At 35.1% G+C, this 22,548-nt stretch overlaps 2 protein-coding genes across 2 annotated transcripts; one reads left to right on the plus strand and one right to left on the minus strand.

Moving 5' to 3' along the window:
• Positions 1-197: 197 nt before the first annotated feature.
• On the minus strand, positions 198-5,333 carry LOC133291699 (mitochondrial import inner membrane translocase subunit TIM50). The gene is made up of 10 exons (XM_061489997.1): positions 5,037-5,333; positions 4,713-4,801; positions 4,048-4,084; positions 3,343-3,404; positions 3,117-3,230; positions 2,764-2,868; positions 2,575-2,673; positions 2,115-2,274; positions 1,858-1,960; positions 198-1,125 (listed from the first exon to the last, which is right to left on the minus strand). The coding sequence occupies exons 1-10, from the start codon at positions 5,230-5,232 to the stop codon at positions 1,086-1,088; spliced, it is 1,005 nt and encodes a 334-aa protein (XP_061345981.1). The 5' UTR covers positions 5,233-5,333; the 3' UTR covers positions 198-1,085.
• A 9,764-nt stretch (positions 5,334-15,097) lies between these two features.
• On the plus strand, positions 15,098-15,988 carry LOC133291704 (uncharacterized). The gene has a single exon (XM_061490003.1). The coding sequence runs from the start codon at positions 15,143-15,145 to the stop codon at positions 15,887-15,889; it is 747 nt and encodes a 248-aa protein (XP_061345987.1). The 5' UTR covers positions 15,098-15,142; the 3' UTR covers positions 15,890-15,988.
• The last annotated feature ends 6,560 nt before the right edge of the window (positions 15,989-22,548 follow it).

A 22,548-nucleotide genomic window follows, 5' to 3' on the forward strand; every position in this document is an offset into this window, starting at 1 on the left:
TATTACCAAAAATACAGTGAAAAATGAAAATTAATTAATCAATACTAACAGCGTTTTTAAAAAAAATTATTCTAACCTCTAATCCCTCGAGTAAAAATTAACAAGCAAAGTTCAGTTTGTTGCCATCCATAATCCAATTTTCTTAGAGCCAATCACATCGATCATTAATTTTTAAAATCCCGTTAATTATATCTCCATAATCATAACAATATATACTTTATAACTAAAAAGGTGTTTAAGTACATTTATTTTGAGCTGAAAGAACCCCATTTCTTTTACAGTTTTTGAGACAATTTTGAAAAAGAATAATTATTTCTGGGAAGATAATAATTCCAAACATGCTATACAAGTCATCACTTCATGCATTGGAGGTTGTATAAAAAAATCAATCTTCCCTGTATTTATTTTGTTGGAAAGAGCACCTATTAGTTGTAGAGGATGAATTTCTTTTTCGTCTGGTAGAAGAATGAGTTCTTTATGCCAGATGTTTCTTGCTAGGTGAATCGCTGCCCAGAAGTGGCTATGGATGAATTTAGCCATCTCAGTTGCACAGATTATACAACTGACATAATAAAAGATTTTACGAGTTATAATTGATTTTCTTTTTATATTCACTTCTGATAAACGCTATAACTAGATCAAGTATATAAAAGAAAATCAATTATAACCAAATCTAAGTAAAATCTTTTATTATGTCAGTTGGATAATCTGTGCAACTGAGATGGCCAAACTCATCCATAGCCACTTCTGGGCAGATATTCACCTAGCAAGAAACATCTGGCATAAAGAACTCATTCTTCTATCAGACGAAAAAGAAATTCATCCTCTACAACTAATAGGTGCTTTCCAACAACAGAAATATAGGCAAAAATAAAATAAAATTGATGGTTCAAAAGTTGGGGTTCAACACTCACGTAAAACAAAATCCACATTTTCTATATTTGATGTAATCACTCATCAACTTGCACTGACTTCAAAGTCTTTGACGAATTCACCAATCAACTTGCAATGAAGTTGACAATCCCATTTCCTAGTCACCAAGAAGAACATTTTTTATTCAATTCAGTGTTATTCTTGGATCAATTTCACCAGAAGCGACCCCGATGCCTCTGTTCTTGCATTCTCCTGCATCATTTGGAAACACCCGGAATAAAAATGTTGGTTGAATAAGACAGGATGAATCAACATTGTAGCATCAACTAATTATATAAACAAAAGAAGCCTTCAACCACCAACATGAAAACAATCTATATATAATGCTAGATTGACAGTAATTTAATCATTGTTTTATAAGGGAATACATAAACTTCCTCAACAAATATAATCAACTCTGCATCCCATGCTTAATGGGAATCTTTTGAAGTTCAATACACATAAATCCACAAATTAAATGGTTGACCCTACGGTGCATAAAACCACAGTTATCATAACTAGATAAAAAGTGTGTTTGGTTTGTTTTCTGTTTTCATTTTCAGTTGATATGTTTTCACAGATAATTACATCATTTTCAGTTGATACGTTTTCACTGATAATTACAGTGAATGCTACCTTGTTTTCATTTTGTTTCTTGTTTTGAAATTTTTTAAAAGGAATGGCGAAAACAACAAAATCTTGATTTCACTATTTTCTTCACAAAATCAAAGCAAGATTGCGTTTTGTAATCACCAGTGAAAACATATCAACCGAAAATAAAAAACAGAAAACAAACCAAACGCCCCCCATGTTCAGTTGATATGTTTTCATCAAAGTTACAAAAAATTTACCTTGTTTTCATTCTATTTCCTATTTTCAAAATTTTGTGAAGGAAATGATGAAAATCCTCTAACCTTCAAGCTTTGCTAATGATTAGGATTTTACCTCTGATAATCTTTGGAACGCTTGATGAATTCAGTTGGAATATCACATCCTTGGTAAGACGCTAGCACTGGTCTTATATCAGCTGGACTGCTACGGGCAACAACTGCACAGAGATAACAGAGAAGGTGCTACAATTTTTACAAGCATAAAAAACGCATCTTAGGGTAATGCACTTACACTCAAGGAATCGTATGAAAATCAAAACAATAATTTAAAACATTAATTCATTTGTTCAACACATCTAAAGGAATGCTTACACTCAAGAAATGGTATAAAATCCAAAAGAGAGGTGTCATCTTTATCATTCTGCTGCCATGGCTTAACAGGAACACAGTTCTCAGGTTGAAGGCAACTTTCCAAAGCATGGCCACTAAAATAAAGAACTTTTGCTGGATCTCTGTTTAGTTTTGAAAGGTCCTGTCAAGCAAGGAGAGAAAAAAAGAAAGAACAACTTGTTATAAGATTATTGAAAACGCCATTACATTTGTGTAGTATCATTAAAAAAAGACAGGAGTGGGCATAGGACATAAAACTGTAGGTCTGTTATTTATATTCTTCAGCTGCAAGTAAAATTACTTTTCACTATTACATTATATATAATATTTCATAGGCATTTGTTCTCTGTTATTTGTCATGAATGGTGGTACTCTAGCCACAGGTATTCACATATACAATTTGAGAGAAAATAACACAAGAAGAATATAAACTAAGACGTACTCTGTAGTGTTTCCCATCCTGATACTTAGTAGCTGGCCTTGATAGCCTATTTCTAATGCAATGCTTGGTATCCAGCCTCTCAATAACAGGGTCTACAAACTGCTCAAATCAACAAAAGCAAGAACATATGAAAACTCAAAATAAATAATAAGTATCCATTCAGAATATGGAGAAGCAATATCCAATTACCATGGTTTGTTCATCTGTATACACCACAATTTCATAGAATTGAGCTAGATGCTCCAAGAAAGCATCAACTCCAGGTCTTTTAAAAGTCTGCCACCCTGTATCTCGCTTTACATATCATGTAAAAACAAAAGTCAATATTATAGTCAGATATCTACAATATGTAAGGTGCACTAACAAGTAGCAAGGTAATAAGAGGCCCGACACTTCTGTTTTGTGTGACACGCAGTGTATAAAGGAAATTGTTGCTCAAAAAACCATAGCACTACCAATCAAATTGTGTTCATTTAAAAGATCTTTCATATTTTTTTCTACCAACAACAAAAAATTTGCAGCATTTACAGTTCAAGCCTTACAGTCCAAATATAGTGGATCAATGTCTCATTGAGATCTAGAACAAGTGTAAACACATGACGCTCCTGAGGAAGCAAATCAGGAAGGAGCTTGTCTGTGTACGGTTCGGTATAACTCTAAAAGGAAGCAAGAAGAGCAGAGTATTAAGACAAAGATAGAGAACATATGTTTTAAATATAAAAGACAAGCATAAAAACAAAAACCTCAGAAGAAAAAGTATGTACATACCCTAACTTGTTCTTCAATTAGCCTTCTTGCATCCAAATAAAGTTCTACAGCTTTAGCAGGAACTGAGACATTACTTGCAAAAGAATCAGCATGCTGTTAATAACAAAGCCATACAAATATTTATGCAATTAGGACTTTAAACCCCACCCCACCCCAAAAAAAAAAACCCAATATATATATTTGTCTGCACCAGTCTTCCTGAGCAATACAACAAGTTCTTGCCACTTTCCTTCCCTAACCCCTCCCTTCCAAAGAAGAAGGCAAGCAAGAACCATGCACATATCCCATATTCTCATGCATTTGCAAATATTTCTGCAGTGGAAGTAGGGGCATATTATTGCTACAATTGGACAGTTCCCATGGTGTATCTGAAAATTACCATTAACTATATTATAAAAGTATTGATTGCACCAAATACTCATGCAAACAACATTTTCTCCAAGGGACCCCTACATGCTGTTATTTTCAGTTGATGAAAAAAATAAAAAGAAGTTCATGCTTATCCATAACCAGGAGCACTTCACAGAATCACAAAAAGAAAAACATAGAAACATCTAAATTATTAACTCATCCATTCCATTCATAACAGCAACAATCCGAGGGAAGAGAAAATCACATGAAGAAATGAGAACACAAATTATTTATTTAAAGCAGCAGAACAACACCAATAAAAGTGATCTATAGAATAAAGCTCATGAAACCCACCTGTCATTGCAGTTGAGTATAGCAATCCTTGAAATTTCTGCACAAAATATGGACCAGAACATGTCATCCTACTAATGTTTTGGCTCATTAATATATTAAGAATGAAGGAACAATGATAAATTATCCTGTCAAAACCATGCAGAAGATCCACCAAGGGCATTTCCGAGAAGCTAAATAAAAGAATTTTTAATCTGATATAACTAAAGTCTTTTATACAAATGATCAAAAACCATTGTATCAAAGTATTATATCCTAAAAGACAACCCCAAAAATAAATTGATGAAATGGGGCCAAAAGTAAACTCTGAGCAAGAATTTTGACACTCAATCCATTGCATGTGTGTTATCACCTTTATATTTTCAGTCACGTGGGTTATTATTTAAGTAGATGTGTAACTGTTTCTATGAGTTTATTAGTCTGGTAGAAGTAGTTTGTTAGATTTTGTTCCTAGCTGTGTATACATAGTAGGCACGTAGCATTGTACTTGTTTCAATCATCTTTTCACTCTTCTCTCTCTAAAAATAAAAAGAAGCAACATACAGAGAGCCATTTCATCAATCCCGCATAATTCTAACAAATCAACCCATGCTAGAAAATAAGATTAAACATAGATTTAGCAAAAATGAATGAATGTGAAGAAAGCTTAAGAAGTAGTCAGCACTCACGTCGAGAGCAGTGGCTCCATCACCTGCAGTGTACTTGACCGATTCACGGAAAGACTTCGTTTTCTCATCTATTTCGTCCAAACTGTAGGCTGCACATTGCAATCCAACGGGAAAAAAAAAAAATACCTCTTCAACTTTAATCATCATTTCCAGATCAACATGATTCAATAACAACACTAACATATCAAAGTGGCTACTCCAAAACACACACAACCAAAGATAGTGAACCCTAAATGGCTACTCTGTAAATTGAAATGAAGAAGAACAAGCACAGTAAAAAGAAAGAACAAGAAATGAAAATAAAAATAAAATAATAAAACGAACCGTAAGAAGCGTAACCGGTATAGGCGGTGGCTCCGGTGAGTGCACCAACGACGGCGTATTTGAGGAAGTTCCAGCGGTTAGTGGAGGAGGCGGAAGGAGGAGAAGGAAGAGGAGCGGAAGCGGAAGCCGCATTGGTGCAGAGGAATCGCTTCGATGCGAAAGAAATGGCTCGCGATCGAAGAATTCCCAAAGACATAGTTGTGATGTTTGTGCGGAGGAGAGAGTGAGAGTGACGTGAGAAGGGTTCAAGTAGGGTTTTGGGTCTGCTTTTACGAAATGCAGAGCCACCCGATCAGTTGTGCTGCCGTTGGCTAGCAGCTTCTATTCCATTATTTCTTATTTATTTGGATTTTGGAGCCTCTTATGGTATATTCTCTTTGTCCTAAAATTTCATTTCATTACCTCATATTTAAAATAAGTTTAGCCTTTCTCCTTTTCGACTTAGAAAATATAAATTCTTTAAAATTTTATATTATAAGAGATGAATAAATTTTTTAAAACATCCTATATTTTTTTCCAATGTTATTAAAATCGGCTCGGACGAGGTATTGGATCACTGGTTTAACCAGTGGGTCACTGGTTCAACCGCATGACTTGACAATTATATGCAATTTTATAATTTATATTAAAAAATTATAAACATACTCAAATATCTAAAAAATTTCAAATATTTTAATATAAAAAATAATAAATGACATATTATTATCCAATAAAAGATCAAACAAAAATATATTGATTGCGATACAGGACTTTAGGTTAAGAAAACGACATCTCTAACTATAAATCAAATCAAAATTTTTTGCATAATGCATAATTGAAATAATATTAATGTTGTAGGTACATAACTTATGTAAGTCAATAAGCAAAAAAATATTCAAATATGTCCATTATGATTTATTTATTTTAACCGGTCGGGTCGGACCGAGTCACACCGATTCTGATGCATAACCGATCCGTTGCTTCAACCGGACTGGTTTACCGGTTCTCGGGTCGACCCGGCCGAGTCGGTCCGGGTTTCATAACACTGTTTTTTTTTTATCGAAATGTGGAGATAATTTCATATCTAATGAAACATATTTCCCAAATAAAATTTGATTATTTCACGAGCAAAAGGAAAAAAAAAAAAAAAACTATTTGTTTTGTTTGTTTACAAAGTAGCCTATGCGTGATCTGCAGAATAACTGGATCTTAGTTGCAAAAGCCCAATTAACAGTGGCCCAACAATATTTGTATGTATATTGAAAAGAATCCACCAAAAAAAAATAATCGTCCATGGTCCATGAACCAAGAGAGAAATAGTTAAAAACTTAAAATCATCACAATCATTATATTGTTGAAAAACTGAAAACTGAGAACTGGAAGTCAGAACCTACAAATCAACCAGCGTATGGGCGTCAAAACGGAATGGATAGTATAGCTAGAAAACCAAATCGCTGAAAGAAAAAAAAGAAAAAAAAAAACAGATAAAAAGGCATTTTTCTATATACAAAGAAAAATTAACAATGTAAAAATAAAAATAAATTTAATCATATAAAAAAATGTATCGATAACTTTTATGAAATCAAATTTCCCTGACTTATAAGGAAGGGATTAAAGAAAAATATAACCGGGACTTACAAATTTACATTACTACCAAATATTTTGTTTCTTCTATAAGGGCATTTGTTAACAACGATTATGTAATTGGCACGCGGGTAATCGATATGAAGCGCTGCATTGTATTTGGAAATGTTAAAATTAGAATTAATTTATTGTAATATTATATAGAAATCAGTTCTTATGTTTAGAAATAGAGTAATATTTCTCTCGTTGCATAAGAGAGAAATTTTTCTCAGACACTCAACTAATTGTGGGGTCCTTTAGGAGAGACAAAAAAAAACAATAACTCAATTACTGATGTGACTATGTGAGTGCAGAAAAAAAATTTCATCTCATACAATTTGAGAGAAATATTACCCTTAGAAATATGTATAAAAATATTCAGGTTAAAGTTCTTATATTTTAAAAGTTTATAATTAGTTTTTGGGTTTTATAAGAGTTATGTTATAGGAAAAGTGACTGTGTAATGTTATAGAGATTCGTTTTGCGTGCCGTAGTTTTTTTTTTTGTTTCAAAAAGTGTGAACCCCACAAAATGTTGTGTGTGTAAGAAATTTTGTTGTGTCATGTTAAATGATAAATGCAAACCCCTTAGTTTTTTATAGTTTTATTTTAATTAAGTCCCTATGTTGTTCTAAGGATCAGGTAGACTTCATTGATATTCATTCGGGTGTGTAAGTTATATTTTACTGTTTTATTTCCCATTAGAAAATCAAACGAAATGTGTAAATTCTATCTCACAATAAAAAAGGTTTATTGTCAGGCTAAGAGCATTATGAACACTAAAATTAATGGATGAGCTTATAATGATTTTTCCGCTATTTTAATTGTTTTTAGTCGTTCCTTTTACCTAGTACACTCTCAATTTTTCCTTTCAGTTATTAATGCATCTCATCCCCTTCCAGAAAATAAAAAATAGTACAGCAATAGAAGCTTAAAACATAAGCAATCCTTGTCACAGTGTAAAAGTTAACTTTGTAATATATAACGGAGAAGGATATTGTGACAACCAAGTTGTGTTACTACCAAGTGACTACCATTCAATCTTACCGTTAGATCAATTATATTGATCCAATGGTTATATTTATTTCCATCTTTGTATGGTCATGATTCCCCAAATTTAATACTTTATATTTATTTTCACCTTTGTATGGTTATGATTTCCCATATTTAATACTTTCACTTTAAATATGGGGAATCATGACCATACAAAGATGGAAATAAATATAACTGTTAGATCAACATAATCGATCTAACGGTGAGATTGATTGGTAGTCACTTGGTAGTAACATAACTTAGTTGTCACAATATCCTTCCCCATATATAATATGAAAATTTAGTCCTACGATCGATTTCATGCAAAGTTCAGATGGGAAACCAGGTTCCCCAGGCTTTACAATGCATTTTTTATTTTATTTTATTTTTTTGAATACACAATGCATTTTTTTAATGCAGTGTTTGTCTATTCTTCTTTTTCTTTTTATAGTTTCAATAATATGTTGTCTTTGTTAGGTACGGCGGATGCAAAAGTGTAAATGATGTTCTCATGCATAACTTACAATGCTGCTTCCGTGACAATGATGAGTGAGTTATACCAAATAACGCAGTGCATAATTCAATTTATTCATGACGAGAACTATTACTTAAAAAGTTCGGCTTTTTTACTCTTATAACCCTTTATTATTAATTAATTACTGATTTGATCTTGATTATAAACTATTTCAAAAATTTAACCCTCTCAAAAAACATAACACCAATTTGCCCCTGTTTGACCGTTGACCACCAAGCCTACCCGAGTACACCCCTCTGTACTCGGGTATTTTTTGAAAAATTTTGTCTACCCGGGTAGGGAGGCGTGTACTCGGGTATTGTTCTTCGCACCTGAGAAATTGCTTGAATTATTTACCCGGGTAGAGAGGTGTGTACCCGGGTAAATCTTCGACCACCCGGGTATGATTACTCTTTGGATCTCCCATGCACTCTTCTTCTCCAAGCTTTGAATATGGAGGCACCCACTATCACATGCTCCGCCTCTGCAACTTTTTTGGGTCTGTAAAGCACACAAATATTTTTCAATGATTATTTTAGAAAGGGAATTCTCAGTTAACACTATAAAAGTAGACCCCATCATAATCGATACGAACAGGGACCGCTTTGATGAGCAGTAAAGTGTTGATGTATGGAAATTCCAAATCCATTCTCAAAGCTAAAAGCTCTTCAAATTGGTTAGGCATGCTTAACTTGATAATACTGATCTATCTCATTAGCTGTAAAAAAGAGAGAAAAAAAAATTACCATGAAACAATTAATTACACATCCGCAAATATAATTAACTTGTGGTAAAATCAAATAAATCATATCTGTTCTTATATCCATCAGCTACAAGTTGCCCCAGTTATAGTAAGTACCAAATAGGTGGTCGAAGATTTACCCGGGTACACCCCTCCCTACCCGGGTAAATAATTCAAGCAATTTCTCAGGTACGAAGAACAATACCCGGGTACACTCCTCCTTACCCGGGTAGACAAAAATTTTCAAAAAATACCGGGTACAGAGGGGTGTACCCGGGTAGGCTTGGTGGTCAACGGTCAAACAGGGGCAGATTGGTGTTATGTTTTTTGAGGGGGTTAAATTTTTGAAATAGTTTATAATCAAGGTCAAATCGGTAATTAGTTAATAATAAAGGGTTATAAGGGTCAAAAAGCCTAAAAAGTTCACATAATAGTTTAAGAATTGAAATGATATCACAACTGGCGTGATTAAGGGTGTGCATGACAACTACTCTGTTTCTTAACACTGTTTCTGAAAAGAAACAATTCTTTTCTATTTCTGTGTCTTAGAACAGTTTCTGAGAAAGAAAAAAATGTGTTTGATAATATGTTCTATTTTTATTCTGAGAATGAGAAGTGTGTTTGATAATACAACAAATAATATAATAAAAAATAATTTCTATTAAGCATATTTTTTTTTAAATCATCACTTTCCTTTCCATATAGTGTGGTGGTGGTAGTGGCGGCGACAATGGTGATGATAGTCGTGGTAGTGGTGTAGTAACGGCAGTGGATATGGAGATGGTGGCAGCATAGTGGTGATGGCATGGTGGTGGTGGTGATGGCAGTGGCTGCGACGATGGTGGTGATGATTGGTGGCGGTGGTGGCGCGATAATGGTGGTGATGGTGACGATGGTGGTGGCGATGTAGTGGTGATGGTAGTGGCTGCGGTTGCGACAATGGTAGTGGTGGTTGGTGACGGTGGTGGTGGTCGTGATAGCAGTGGCTGCGATGATGGTGGTGGCGATAGCGGTGGCGGCAGTGATGGTGGTGATGGTGTCGACATAGTGGTGGTGGCGTGGTAGTGGTGGCATGGTGGTGGTGGTGGTGATGGCATGGTGGTGTTGGTGACGACAGTGGCTGCGACGATGGTGGTGGTGGTTGGTGACGGTGGCGGTGGCAATGGCGTGGTGATGCATGTTGTGGTGGTGATGGCAGTGGTTGTGGCGATAGTGGTGGTGGCAATGGCTGCGACGATGGTAGTGGTGGTTGGTGACGGTGGTGGAAGTGGTGGTAGCGATGGCGATGGTGGTGGTGGCAATGGCTGCGACGATGGTGGTGGTGGTTGGTGACGGTGGTGGAAGTGGTGGTAGCGATGGCGATGGTGGTGGTGGCGGCATGATGGTGGTCGTGATAGCAGTGGCTACGATGATGGTGGTGATGGCAATGGCTGCGACGATGGTAGTGGTGGTTGGTGACGGTGGTGGAAGTGGTGGTAGCGATGGCGATGATGGTGGTGGTAGCATGATGGTGGTCGTGATAATAGTGTTGTGATGATGGTAGTCGTGGTTGGTGAGGGTGATGGTAGTGGTGGCGGTGGCGATTGCATCGTCGTGGTGGTGGTGGTGGTAATGATGGCGGTGGCATCGTCGTCATGGTGCTAGTTGTGGTGACGACAACATTAGTAGTACAACGACGGCGATGGTTGTGTCGGGATGATGGTGGTGATGATGATAATGATAGTGGTGAAGAGTGATTGAGAAAAATAAGTGTTTCTCATTTTGTGTCCGAGAACAAAAAGCATAAATTTTTTGATTCATTTTTCTGCTTCCCAGCACAAAAAATAAACCGGTTCATCCTAGGAACAAAAAAAATAAACTGATTTTACCAAATGAGTTTTCTATCAATTTATGTTCCCGGGAACAGAAATTAAAAAAAAATGATTCCGGAAAGTAGTTACGAGTTCGATCTTTACAACTCTTATTTTATTAATTAAAATAATTAAATATTATGAAATTTCTTATCACAAATAGGTTCGGCCTCATGCATCTTCATCATTCAAGTCCAATGGGCTCTCATGTGAGCGGCGTATTAGGAAAAATATACAATCATTAATATAATATTACCCAATAACTTAAATTTGTTTGGCTTTTTGACCCTTTTGCCCCTCATTAATTAATTAATAACAAATTTGCCCCTCCCCCAGAACTATCCACCATCCTGCCCCCATTTAGTCGATCAAGTTGCACTTTTAATCGACTAAATAGGCAAAATTCAGAAATCAAGAAACACAAATTTTAGTCGACTAAATATTCACCTTGATCGACTACATGTCGAGCACATTTAGTCGACTAAGGCCATTATTTAGTCGACTAAATATCGCAGAAAACCCTATATCCAGACCTCTCTCGGTCTCATTTGCAATATTTTCGAAATCAAAACCCCTATTTCTCTTGTTTGTCATTTGTGATCCTTCCATTCACCTTTCCATTTCATCCCACCATCTCTAAAGCATAGTAATTGTGAAATCATTATCATTTTCCTTATTTTCTGATTTGTTTCCCCCAAATCCGAACCCAAAAACCCTAAAATTCGATTCCTACCCCTAAATTCGTGTGAAAGATGAGCTCAAGTCCAAACATGTATGTTACCCTGATTTACTATGATGGAAAGCATTATGAAGGCCCCAACGGTGTTCAACTTGAAGAAAAAAACGAAAATGTTGAAAATCAAACAGGGCACTATGAACAATGAGCTTAAGGGGAGGATTCACCAAATATTGGGGCTACAAGGCAGCCAGTGCGTTCAACGGATGATCGCCAGGGTAGAGTCTACAGTTGGTAAGGATGCTATATTATACATTGGTAATGATATTTGTGACGATGAAGATGTGGAATGTGTCATAGATGCAATCGTGGACCGAAAATTTCAAAACTTTATTGAGATATATGTTGAAATAGACTGTGGGCAATCTTCATCTGCACCTATACATGAAAGAAGTCAAAGTCAAGAAGATAGAGTGGTCGGTTTATCTGCGCCTGCACCTGTCTTAAGTCAGATAACACTGAGGGAAATAGTCGAGGATGAGGATGAGCATGAGGAGGATATGGACAGTGAAGACGATGGTGAACCCGAGAGTGTTATTCCGTTGGGTGACACCTCAGATACGGACGTAGAGGGGAATTTTGACGCTGACACTAGTTCAGGAAATTTGAGTTCCCAGGTGATGCCACCAACTCCGTGTTGACCCTGTTAGCAGTGGTAAGATAGTAAATTAAGGTTTTAAATGAATATTTCATATTTGTGTTATCAATCGTACTGACGAAAAACTCCTGGAATTTGGACGTAGGTTCCGATATTGAGCCGTTTTGGAACGAAAGCTCACATTATTCCTTCATTAATTGGGCTCACCCTAATGATGAGACAGAGATATTGTATGGCGAGGATGACTTCCACGGTTGCTGGCATTTAGGGGATCCATTTTATTTGTACCAGGAGTTTCGAACTAAATCTGAAATGCAACATGCAGTCAAATTATATTGTATGAAGTCTCATCGTACTGCTGTGGTGGCAAAAAGTGATGACCATAGATTTGTGATGAAGTGTCGACACCATAATGATGGTTGTCCCTAGTACGTGCGGGCTATGTTACCCAAGAATGGAAATACTTGGGTTGTTAGTAAGTGGGGTAAAGAACACACCTGCCTAAACCAAGGCCTTACCCGGGACCATAGACAGCTGGGTTCTGATGTAATCTGTGCAGCCATTATAAGTATGTATTACGCGATGTTTGGTTTAGGGTTTATGTTTACGTTATTTTTACGGTATATTTATTGATTGTGTTGACTTCGATTTTTGTATAGGTATGTTAAAAGAAGATCCATCTCTGAAACCAGTTCTTATTCAGGAGAGGGTATACCCTACCACGTTATCCGATCTTCTACGCCCAGCCATGGGAACAACGGTACCTACAATGCAAGTGGAAACAATATCAATGGACAAAAACAATATCAAAAAAATTTAAAATTCAATATAAAAAACTAAACTCTAACCCTAAAATAAAACATAAAACAAACCCTATACCTATACCCTACCATAAAAACAGGAACGTAAACCTTAAACCCAATCAAATACAGCAACCCTAACCCTAACCCATCACAGGAAAAACAATCCTATACCCTAACATAAAAACAGGAACCCTAACCCTACACCCCAAACAAAACAGCAGCCCTTACCCTAACCTTAACCCTAAGCTACCACATCAACCCTAGTCAATTACCCTCACATCAAACTCAACAGCCTACCCCTAACCTAAAGCCACAAAACCGCAAACAACCTTCTACCATAAACAAGAAATTTAAAAAAACAGAATCCAAAGTCGTGAGAAAACAAAAAAAAACCTAAACCTAAAACCAAATGCAAGTCGGAAAACGTTACCTACAATGTCAATTTCGCAAGTTGTGAACCAATGATGCTTCAATCAGACCTTCAAGGGATGAGATTCGGACTTGGTTGAAGAGAGGGGTTCTTGGAGCGAAATTAGTCGACTAGGGTTTGAAAATGACCCCCTTTGCGAAATGGGGGGTTTTAAAAAACCTGATCCGCGATATTTAGTCGACTAAATAATGGCCTTAGTCGACTAAATGTGTTCGACATGTAGCCGATCAAGGTGAATATTTAGTCGACTAAAATTCGTGTTTCTTGATTTCTGAATTTTGCTCATTTAGTCGATTAAAAGTGCAACTTGCTCTACTAAATGGGGCAGGATGGTGGATAGTTCTGGGGGAGGGGCAAATTGGTTATTAATTAATTAATGAGGGGCAAAAGGGTCAAAAAGCCTAAATTTTTTGGTTAAATTAATTTTTTAGAAGAACGTTAGCAGAAACAAAAGTATTATAAATCATATTGTTGTTATTAGTCTATTAGCTCACATCTCAAGGTTTTGATAGATAAAAAACCAACCACAATTAGAAAGTCATTTGGATTTATTCGCAAGCATTTTTTTTCTTCAAAATTTTCAAAAGAGATGCAACACCAAGAATTTTGAAGGGTTCACCAATCGAAACACCCAAATAAGTTTCCAATAGCAGAGTTTTCCCCAAACCATGAAAATTTTAGGTGTTGAGAATTCAAGTATGAACAATAAAGTCTAATATTATAGATGAGAATACGCCAAGTATGAAACATAATAAGTGAAGAAACAAAAGTGTAAATGATGTTCTCATGCATAACTTACAACGCTGCTTCAGTGACAATGATGAGTGAGTTATCCCAAATAACGTACTGCATAATTTCAATATATTCATGATGAGAACATCAGCAGAAACAAAAGTGGTATAAATCATATTATTGTTATTAGTCTATTAGCTCACATCTCAAGGTTTTGATTGATAAAAGAACCAACCACAATTTAGCCAAGTCATTTGGATTTATTCGAGAGCGTTTTTTTATTTTTTTTAAAGAGATGCAACTCCAAGAATTTTGAAGGGTTCACCAATCCCAACACCCAAATAATGTTCCCAAGGCAGAGTTTTCCCCAAACCAGGCCATGAGAATTTTAGGTATTGAAAATTCAAGTATGAATAATAAAGTCTAATATGAATGAGGATGAGCCAAGTATGAAACATAATAAGTGAAAAAAACTCTAATATGAGAGTTAATGATTATTGATTGGTTTGTACCAGCCCAGTGAAATGGAGGTTGGTATTCGAGTTTGTAAACCGTGACAAACCCATGTTATGCATCCTAGACTTAGCCACTCTGATTAATTGGCAACCACATAAATACATATTTATATCACATATTTATCACACATGTACATGGACGTGATAATTTCACACCCCTGTGGGTTTTTGGCCCCAAACCCCAAATGAATGCTACTTGACAAGTAAACCGCAAATTGGTGAGTATGAAGATATAATTTGTCAATATTTTATGTGACAACTAGTACTTTGAAAATGTGCTACTCACCCTTACAAGTAGTTATCTTCATTTATGACAAAATCCCATGAATAGTAGGTGAGCCTTTGGACAGCCTTTAATGTGCCATCTGCCTCATAATAATTTGCCTATTTGTATTTTTGGAAATTTAAAAAATAAAAAAATAAAAACCTAAAATCACTCCATCATAATATATAAGAAGGCCTTCATGGCTTACACCAACCACCTCATTTCATAGCAACCTCCATTTACAAACCCTCCCTAGTTTTATTTCCTTTCTTCACCATAGTGGACACTATGGATCTTGCAGCCTTGACACACAGCATAAAAGCTCATTACTATCTATTTAAGCTTACTCAATTATTCCTTTCAGTATCTGTGTGTTCCATCATCGTTTCACCTTCTTCCTTGCTTATTTTCTTCCATTACTTTAAGTTTTATTTCTCTACATTCCCTTTCCAACTCTTTACCCACAACGTAGACAAGAACTGCATGTTTCTCCTTTGCAATGGGCTCCTAGTTTTTGTTGGTATAACTAAATCTTTCTATGGTTCTAGCGGTGATCATGAACCTTCAAAGTACACTGAAGAAGGTTCACAATCTCAGTTCTCAGATGTTGAAGCCAACAAGCCAATGTTAGAGATAGTTGCCGAGGATAAAACTAGTGAGCCTGATGAGCTGAACACTGTAGCAGAGGAAGCAATAGAAATAAAAAACTGTTATGAAGAAGAAGTACAAGAAAACATTGAAAAGATAATTTTGGTAGATGAAGCACAAGGAAAAGGAAGTAGTCAATTAGTTTTAAAAGAAGAGGAGAAGGATCTAGACGAAGAAGAAGTATTTGATGCAGAAGATGAAGATGAAGACAAAGAGTCAGAAAATGATTACGTTCTGATTGAAGAAAACATTGATGAGGAAGAAGATGTAGAAGAAGAAAGCTGCACGTTAAGCACGGAGGAGTTGAACAAAAAATTCGATGATTTCATTAGAAAGATGAAGGAGGGTCTAAGAGTTGAAGCTCGACGGCAATTAGTTGTGGTTTGATTAAGTAACATTAACAACCATGATCTTCTTTTCTTTTTTTTCTTTTTTTTTTCTTTTGGACCTTTTTCTTGGGAGGCCTAGTTATTTGTGAAACGTTATCCCTATAATTTTGTGAAACGATTTCTCTGCTTTTCCACCATGGTTGCAAGCTCTGCATACGAAATTTCTGTTTACATTGTACAGCCATAATCTAAGAACATGATCACTAATTAAGTCAACGGAGTAAATCCACATATATGTCACAGTTTGAGGACAAAATCAAAAGGACCCCCTTCCACGTTAAGCTATGCAATGCATTGATTGCAGGATTTAATTATAACATATAATGCCATGCATATGAACAGAAATGATATATAGATGTCAGCCATGATTTAACGTGCAAGAGAGAAATTAATTTATACTAAATGTTTTATAAGTTCCAATTCTTTTATTAAACAAAAATTAGTAATCTGAATGAAAACAAAAACAAATGATTTAGGAACAAGGATTCGTATTTAAGAAGTGGGTCAGTACTATTTCTAACGTCTTTGGTTATTAGTATTTATATTACTGTCTGGTCAACAGGTGGGTGTCTTGAAGAACACCTGTTGAACTTGATTGAAGTTAACCATCTGCATGATTAAACAGTATTCCAAATAATTGAAAAGGATTAAGCGATTGTATTAGTCAGAGAAAACGGTACGGTCCCAAGTCTGATTGATACAGTTCACTAGTTTAGACAATCGGTGAATAGCTATACTGATGTTACTGATAGTTAAGAATGTTATGCAGATATGATTCCCATCAACGTACAAAGTGCAAAGTGCAAGCATAATAAAACCAGGTCTTACGAAAGCTTAAATATTTTTTTATTTTTTTTTATTTTTTTTTTTGGTACAGAAAGCTTAAATATTTAGGTATATATAAGCATAGGGATAATTTTTTATCTAAAAAGTGTTCTTTATCTCATTATTATTACCCCGGTCCTTTTGTTCTTTTCAATTTCACTCCTTTCAAAAACAAATTAGCTCCCACGTCGTTGGAATTCACTTTTTATGCATTTGAAAGATTAAAGTACGTACGGATAAGACTCATATAGAGGCTAGGAGCAAATGCAAGTTAATGATCGCATGCACCCAAAATAAGACGACCCCATGAAAATGGAGTTTCACAAATATCAAACCGGAACATGGCCCACGAATTATAAAGTTTAGACACATAGTTGTTTAAGGTTCAAAGGTCCAATACTTGAGAGAGCTTATTTATTCTAATTAAAACCAAATCCTTTGCTGATCGATCTTAAACCTAAGTAGTCTCTCGAGTAAGTGTACTTATTGAATGCTAATACATAACATAATAGACTTGAAGTTGAAGGCACCTTAAACAATTAGCCTATATATGACAGACTATATTGTGAAATTTCTGAGTGGTAATTAGATAAGTTTATTAAGTGTCGCGCTCAAGTAACCTTATGCTTCTTTGCTCAAGTTTCTAATATCATTCGGGTAAAACCAAAAGAGGATACGTAAAAAAATCAATTTAACTCAAAAACTTAAGTTGTTGGATGATGTTATATTAATTATTTTATATTTCTCTAATACGCTATTTTACACGAGAGTTCATTGGGTTTGAAGGGTGAACAATGCACAAACCCACCTACTTATACGTAACAAACTCTATAATACTTAATTATTTATTAATTAAATGGGGACGGTGAAAATTGAACCCGTGATGTGAGGGCTCTAGCTAATATCATGTAAAAAACTAATTCAATCTAAAAGCTTAAATTGTTGGGTGAGGTTACATTAATAATTTTATATTTTATAATTGAAATCTTAACAACGGATCTTAAATTAATATAGAATAGGATAACTTAGAAGCTTGAAACAATTATAGCAAGTTAGTAGCAACAAAAAAACTTTAGACATTCGCTTTTATTTCTGAAAGTGACCCTAGAGTTTGTCAAATTACTTACATGGTAGGGTTCAGATGGCCGAGAATCCGTAAATGCCCCACACTGATTTGGAAGAAAATTATGGGCCTTTCATTTTCACTCTCTTAAATGGATTTTCTCACGAAGAAGAAAATTCTCAAGTGGATTCTCTCTATCAAAGTGAAGTCTTTCTCAGAAATTAAATGGATTTGTTTGATCTTTCCTTTCTGTAGGGCGATATTAAGGTGGGTGGAAGGACCCTTCCAAAATTTGTGGGACTAACTCACCGGACAAAAACTACATAATAGTAGTAAAGTGGGACTAACTCATGAGACAAAAACTACATAATAGCAGTAAAGTCCATTTAAGATATCTTTCTTCTAGATAAAAAGGAAAGAAAGACCGTCCTTGTGTCCTACAAAGCATCGATTCATGCATAACTAAAGCAATAATACAAAGAAAGCAAATCCGAGATGAAGAATAAGAAAGGTACTGATTGTTACATATAAGGGGCAAGTTGAACTTCCACGTGAGTTCATCATATCGTGTGGCAAGGTGACTATTATAGCTAAATTATTGATTGGCATGGCTTAGAAGAAAGTCACTTTTGATGTGTACGTAAAACTAAGCACAGGAGGAGGGTATATGCATAAATCACATTGATGAAGACAGATGATACGATTATCTATTTGATAGAATAATGCATTCTATACTCAATAATGAAATGGGGTCTTTTAATTCAGTGGCTTAGCCCCCTGAAAACAGAGGTAGGTAGAGTCTCATATAGAAAATCAGAAGTGGAAGCTGTATACTTACTATTACAATAGATATACATCACAGATTTTATATCAAGAGTTTGTTTGCAAGAATTTTCTGGATCCGGACTTTTATTGATTGGTGGATTTGGTTTTATTAAAAACAGCTGAGAATCAATCCAATAGGCTTAGTTTGGTGATAATTAAGAGATTTGGATTTGCATTAAGTCATATGTTCAAATCTTGGTGACATTTTGTATCCAAAAGTAAAATAAAACAGCTGAGAATTAGTAAATGATATATATAACTGGAGAACTAGAGATAAAATAATTTTTCTACCCACACATATTAAGTGATGAGATCCATTATGCTTTTTCTCTCTCATGCATATGTGAGCGTAAGAAAATAGTTTTATCTCATGTTAAATGAGATAAACAATTCCCTATATAATTATGTGATTACTTTTGACGGTCAATTAGAGCTCAAAGTAAGGGAAACTACTTATTAATGAGCTAAACAACACTTTAAAAAGTAGCTTTTACATCATATTTTAACCTAATCACTTCTTATTAATTAAGTAGCTTTTGTTTCTTATAAAAGTATCTCTTTAACGATCGAACTTTTGATCACAAGATTTAAATAATCACTTTTGATCGGACTTGTTCATGTTTCCTATAGCTCACCCAATAATGTACTTGGGTTTAATCTTCCTGTAACTTTCACTGACCCTCCATCGATCTCTATCAACGGTGATACTGTACTTGCCTGAAAATAATATGTATGGAAAGATAATTAATGCATGTTTTTTAGAAGTTGATAGCACGAATGAAATACTATTCTTTGCCTCGTTTACAATAATTATGAATAGAAAAGCATAAGTCATTTTCTGAGTTCACATTATTCTGAAATCTGAATGAATTTCAATAATTCAAATACCTCAAGAGAAATAAGAAAGTACCACGAATGTTCTGCAAGATCTTCTTCACCTTTGATTTACATCCCTCGCACTTGATATTTACTTTAAGGACACAACCGGAAACGTAAAGGATAAAGTAGCCCACAAGGTAAACCAAGCAAGGCTCAAAGATGGAGAAGCATGAAATAACCGGTGGTATATTAGGGCAATATCAAAACTGCATCTGTTTTGTTATCAAAAAAAAAAAAAAAAAAACTGCATCTGTTTTTTTAACTTCATACTCCTAGCTTTTGCACTACATTCAGGATTTGATTTTGTGATTAGTTTGTAATGAAATTTAAATTACCTGCATTAATTTTATGATTTCCATAATTTATTACACCTCCCTTCCTGAAAACTCTCCTTTTTAACACAATGTCAGCAGTCAACATCACCAAATCAAATCGAATATTTACCATATAGGTCCAATTATTAAGTCCATATATATGGATATAAATACTGTATTTTTTTTATTTTATTTTTTTAACAATGGCGTCTCAGAAGTTGGAATATATTACCTCCTGAAATTACAGACACACCTCACCATGCTCAATACTTAGTGGCAGAAGGCGATTATTAGCTAATACACAATTGCTTTGTGACCCCATAATTATTGAGGCTTTGAATGCATGTATTCTCATGATGTAATTATTTAATATTACATTATGAAGCAAATTTTTTTCACAAATCCTGTGAAAGAGGTCATTTCCCAATCATCGTAAGAGTCACTGTGGAGAACACGTCTTCCGTTAATTATGACAACGATTGATAGCTAGCTAAAGAGGTGTATAATGTGATGTGTAGAACTGTAGAAGAAAATGATAGTTAAAATACAATCCAAATGACTTGGCATTTGATCCCGAGATCAAGAAACATGTGCAACTTGAGCTAAAGCTCTTGCACAAAATTAAGTTAGTTTTTTTTTTTGGTAAACTGATGCTGAAGAAGAAAATCACAAAATTCAAATAGTATGTGTTCTCCCTAGGTGAGAGAAACCAGAAAGGTATATCATAGGAAGCCGTTTAAGGGAATTTGATGGAACACAGAGGATACAGGAGAATTCTGGTAATTTGTGAGACAATTAACACAGCTATTACCTTCCGTGTAGATATGTTGGAACTTGACTATCCAATGATCCAATCCTAAATAGAGTAACTAAGTGAGACTCTCAGTATTGCTTGCGAGATAAGCATTGTAATTACTAACACCGAATCACTTCCTATGACCACTTTTTTATAGCCTTTGTCCCAAACTAATCTAGACCTTCAAAGTGTGATCTTGCAATCTTAAATTTATAAGTTTATACTTGGTGAACACAAAGTCATAATGGCTTCAAGGATGTAATCCTAATCTTTATTACGACCAAATCTTTTCAAATATTTTAAATGTTAATTTGATGAAAAGAAGTTTTTTTTTTCCTGGTTAAAAGAGTTCTACAATTTGAAGCTTGAGTCCGTTTTTTTTTTTTGAAAAAAAAAAAAACAACTTTTCGCCCTCTATTTTCTGCAATAAAAAGATAAAATTATTTATATTTTGATTATTTTTTCTACTAAGTTTTCTTACATTATTTCTAAACACTTCGCTTATTTTTTTATGTCAATTTCACGAAAAACTTTGGGTAATGAACCCAGTTCACTCTATAGAAGGAAATTTTAAATATACTAACATAATTAAGTTATTTTTATGGGAAAAATATATATCATCTTAAAGGATGTAAAGTTGTGTCATTTTAAGTGAGAGAAAGAGATAGATAACGGAGGAGAGAGAGGATAAAAAAATATAAAGATGTGAGTCTTACCTCTTTGTGAGAGTGAAATGACATAAATTATGTAATTTAAAAAGACAAATATTTTTCCCTATTTTTTATATATTTATTCTTCTAAATATCATTGAGAACTTGCAGGCATACAAAGTTTGACTCTTCCCCCCATGTGATTCGACTTTCGAGAATCATTTACTTGTAAATAGGAGATCCCAATAATAATCAATCACAAAACCGCGAAGTAATGAACCCGACCCGATTGTTAAAAAATCTTGAGGTCACCACTCCAAAAGCTAGCTCAAAGGGTGGGAGTGCCCAAGGCCTTATAAAGGCCACATTAGTTGCACATCTAACCAATGTGAGACTATATATCTCAACACGCCCCCTCACGCAAGAGCCCTTTGGGCTAGAAGGGTGGAATTGCACAGGCCCAACTTTGGTGAGGCTCTGATACCATGTTAAAAAACCTTGAGGTCACCACCCCAAAAGCTAGCTCAAAGGGTGGGAGTGCCCAAGGCCTTATAAAGGCCACATTAGTTGCACATCTAACCAATGTGGGACTATATATCTCAACACCGATACTCTCCGTAAATTGAATGATTTTATTTTCCTTTTCCCAATACCATAATGTTGAGATTCCACTTTGCTAAACTTGATACAAAATCTTGCTGTTGATAGATAGAAATACCAAGTCCGTGCCTTGAAATGTTAATCAATCTTTATATGTTTTACCACATAATCAGCTGTCTCTTATTTGAAATACGTTAAAAAAAGGGGCTTCTCTTACGATGATGTCTTTCTTTTAGAATTAGATGGAGGATAATATCCTTAATTAATATACACATGAAGCTGGTATGGGCACTTTCCCATTTCTGTTCGGTCTCGGGCATATCTATCAGCACTGACAAATCTGCAATCTATTCTGCTGGTATGGATTCTGAATCCCGAGCGGAGGTGCAGCGTCTCACAGGTTTTGAATTTGACTCCTTCCTTTTTAGATACCTGGGAGTTCCTTTGCTGTCTTCTAGATTAAATATGATTCACTATGATCCATTAATATCTCAAATCAGTGGTCTTGTGCAAGGTTGGAACAGAAAGACTCTTTCTTATGCAGGGAAACTTGAATTAATCAGAGCTGTCATTTAGGGTATATGCAATTTCTGGATGGGAATTTTCCCTTTCCCTGTTTCTGTTATCAATCGGATCACTGCTCTTTGCCGGAACTTCTTGTGGGGTAAGCCGAATTCTAGCAGGTCCAAACCGTTGGTTTCTTGG

Source organism: Gastrolobium bilobum, unplaced genomic scaffold (assembly GCF_033153095.1).
Source record: "Gastrolobium bilobum isolate Gb01-03AN ecotype WA unplaced genomic scaffold, APGP_CSIRO_Gbil_v1 utg17087, whole genome shotgun sequence".
Classification (NCBI taxonomy): Eukaryota; Viridiplantae; Streptophyta; class Magnoliopsida; order Fabales; family Fabaceae; genus Gastrolobium; species Gastrolobium bilobum.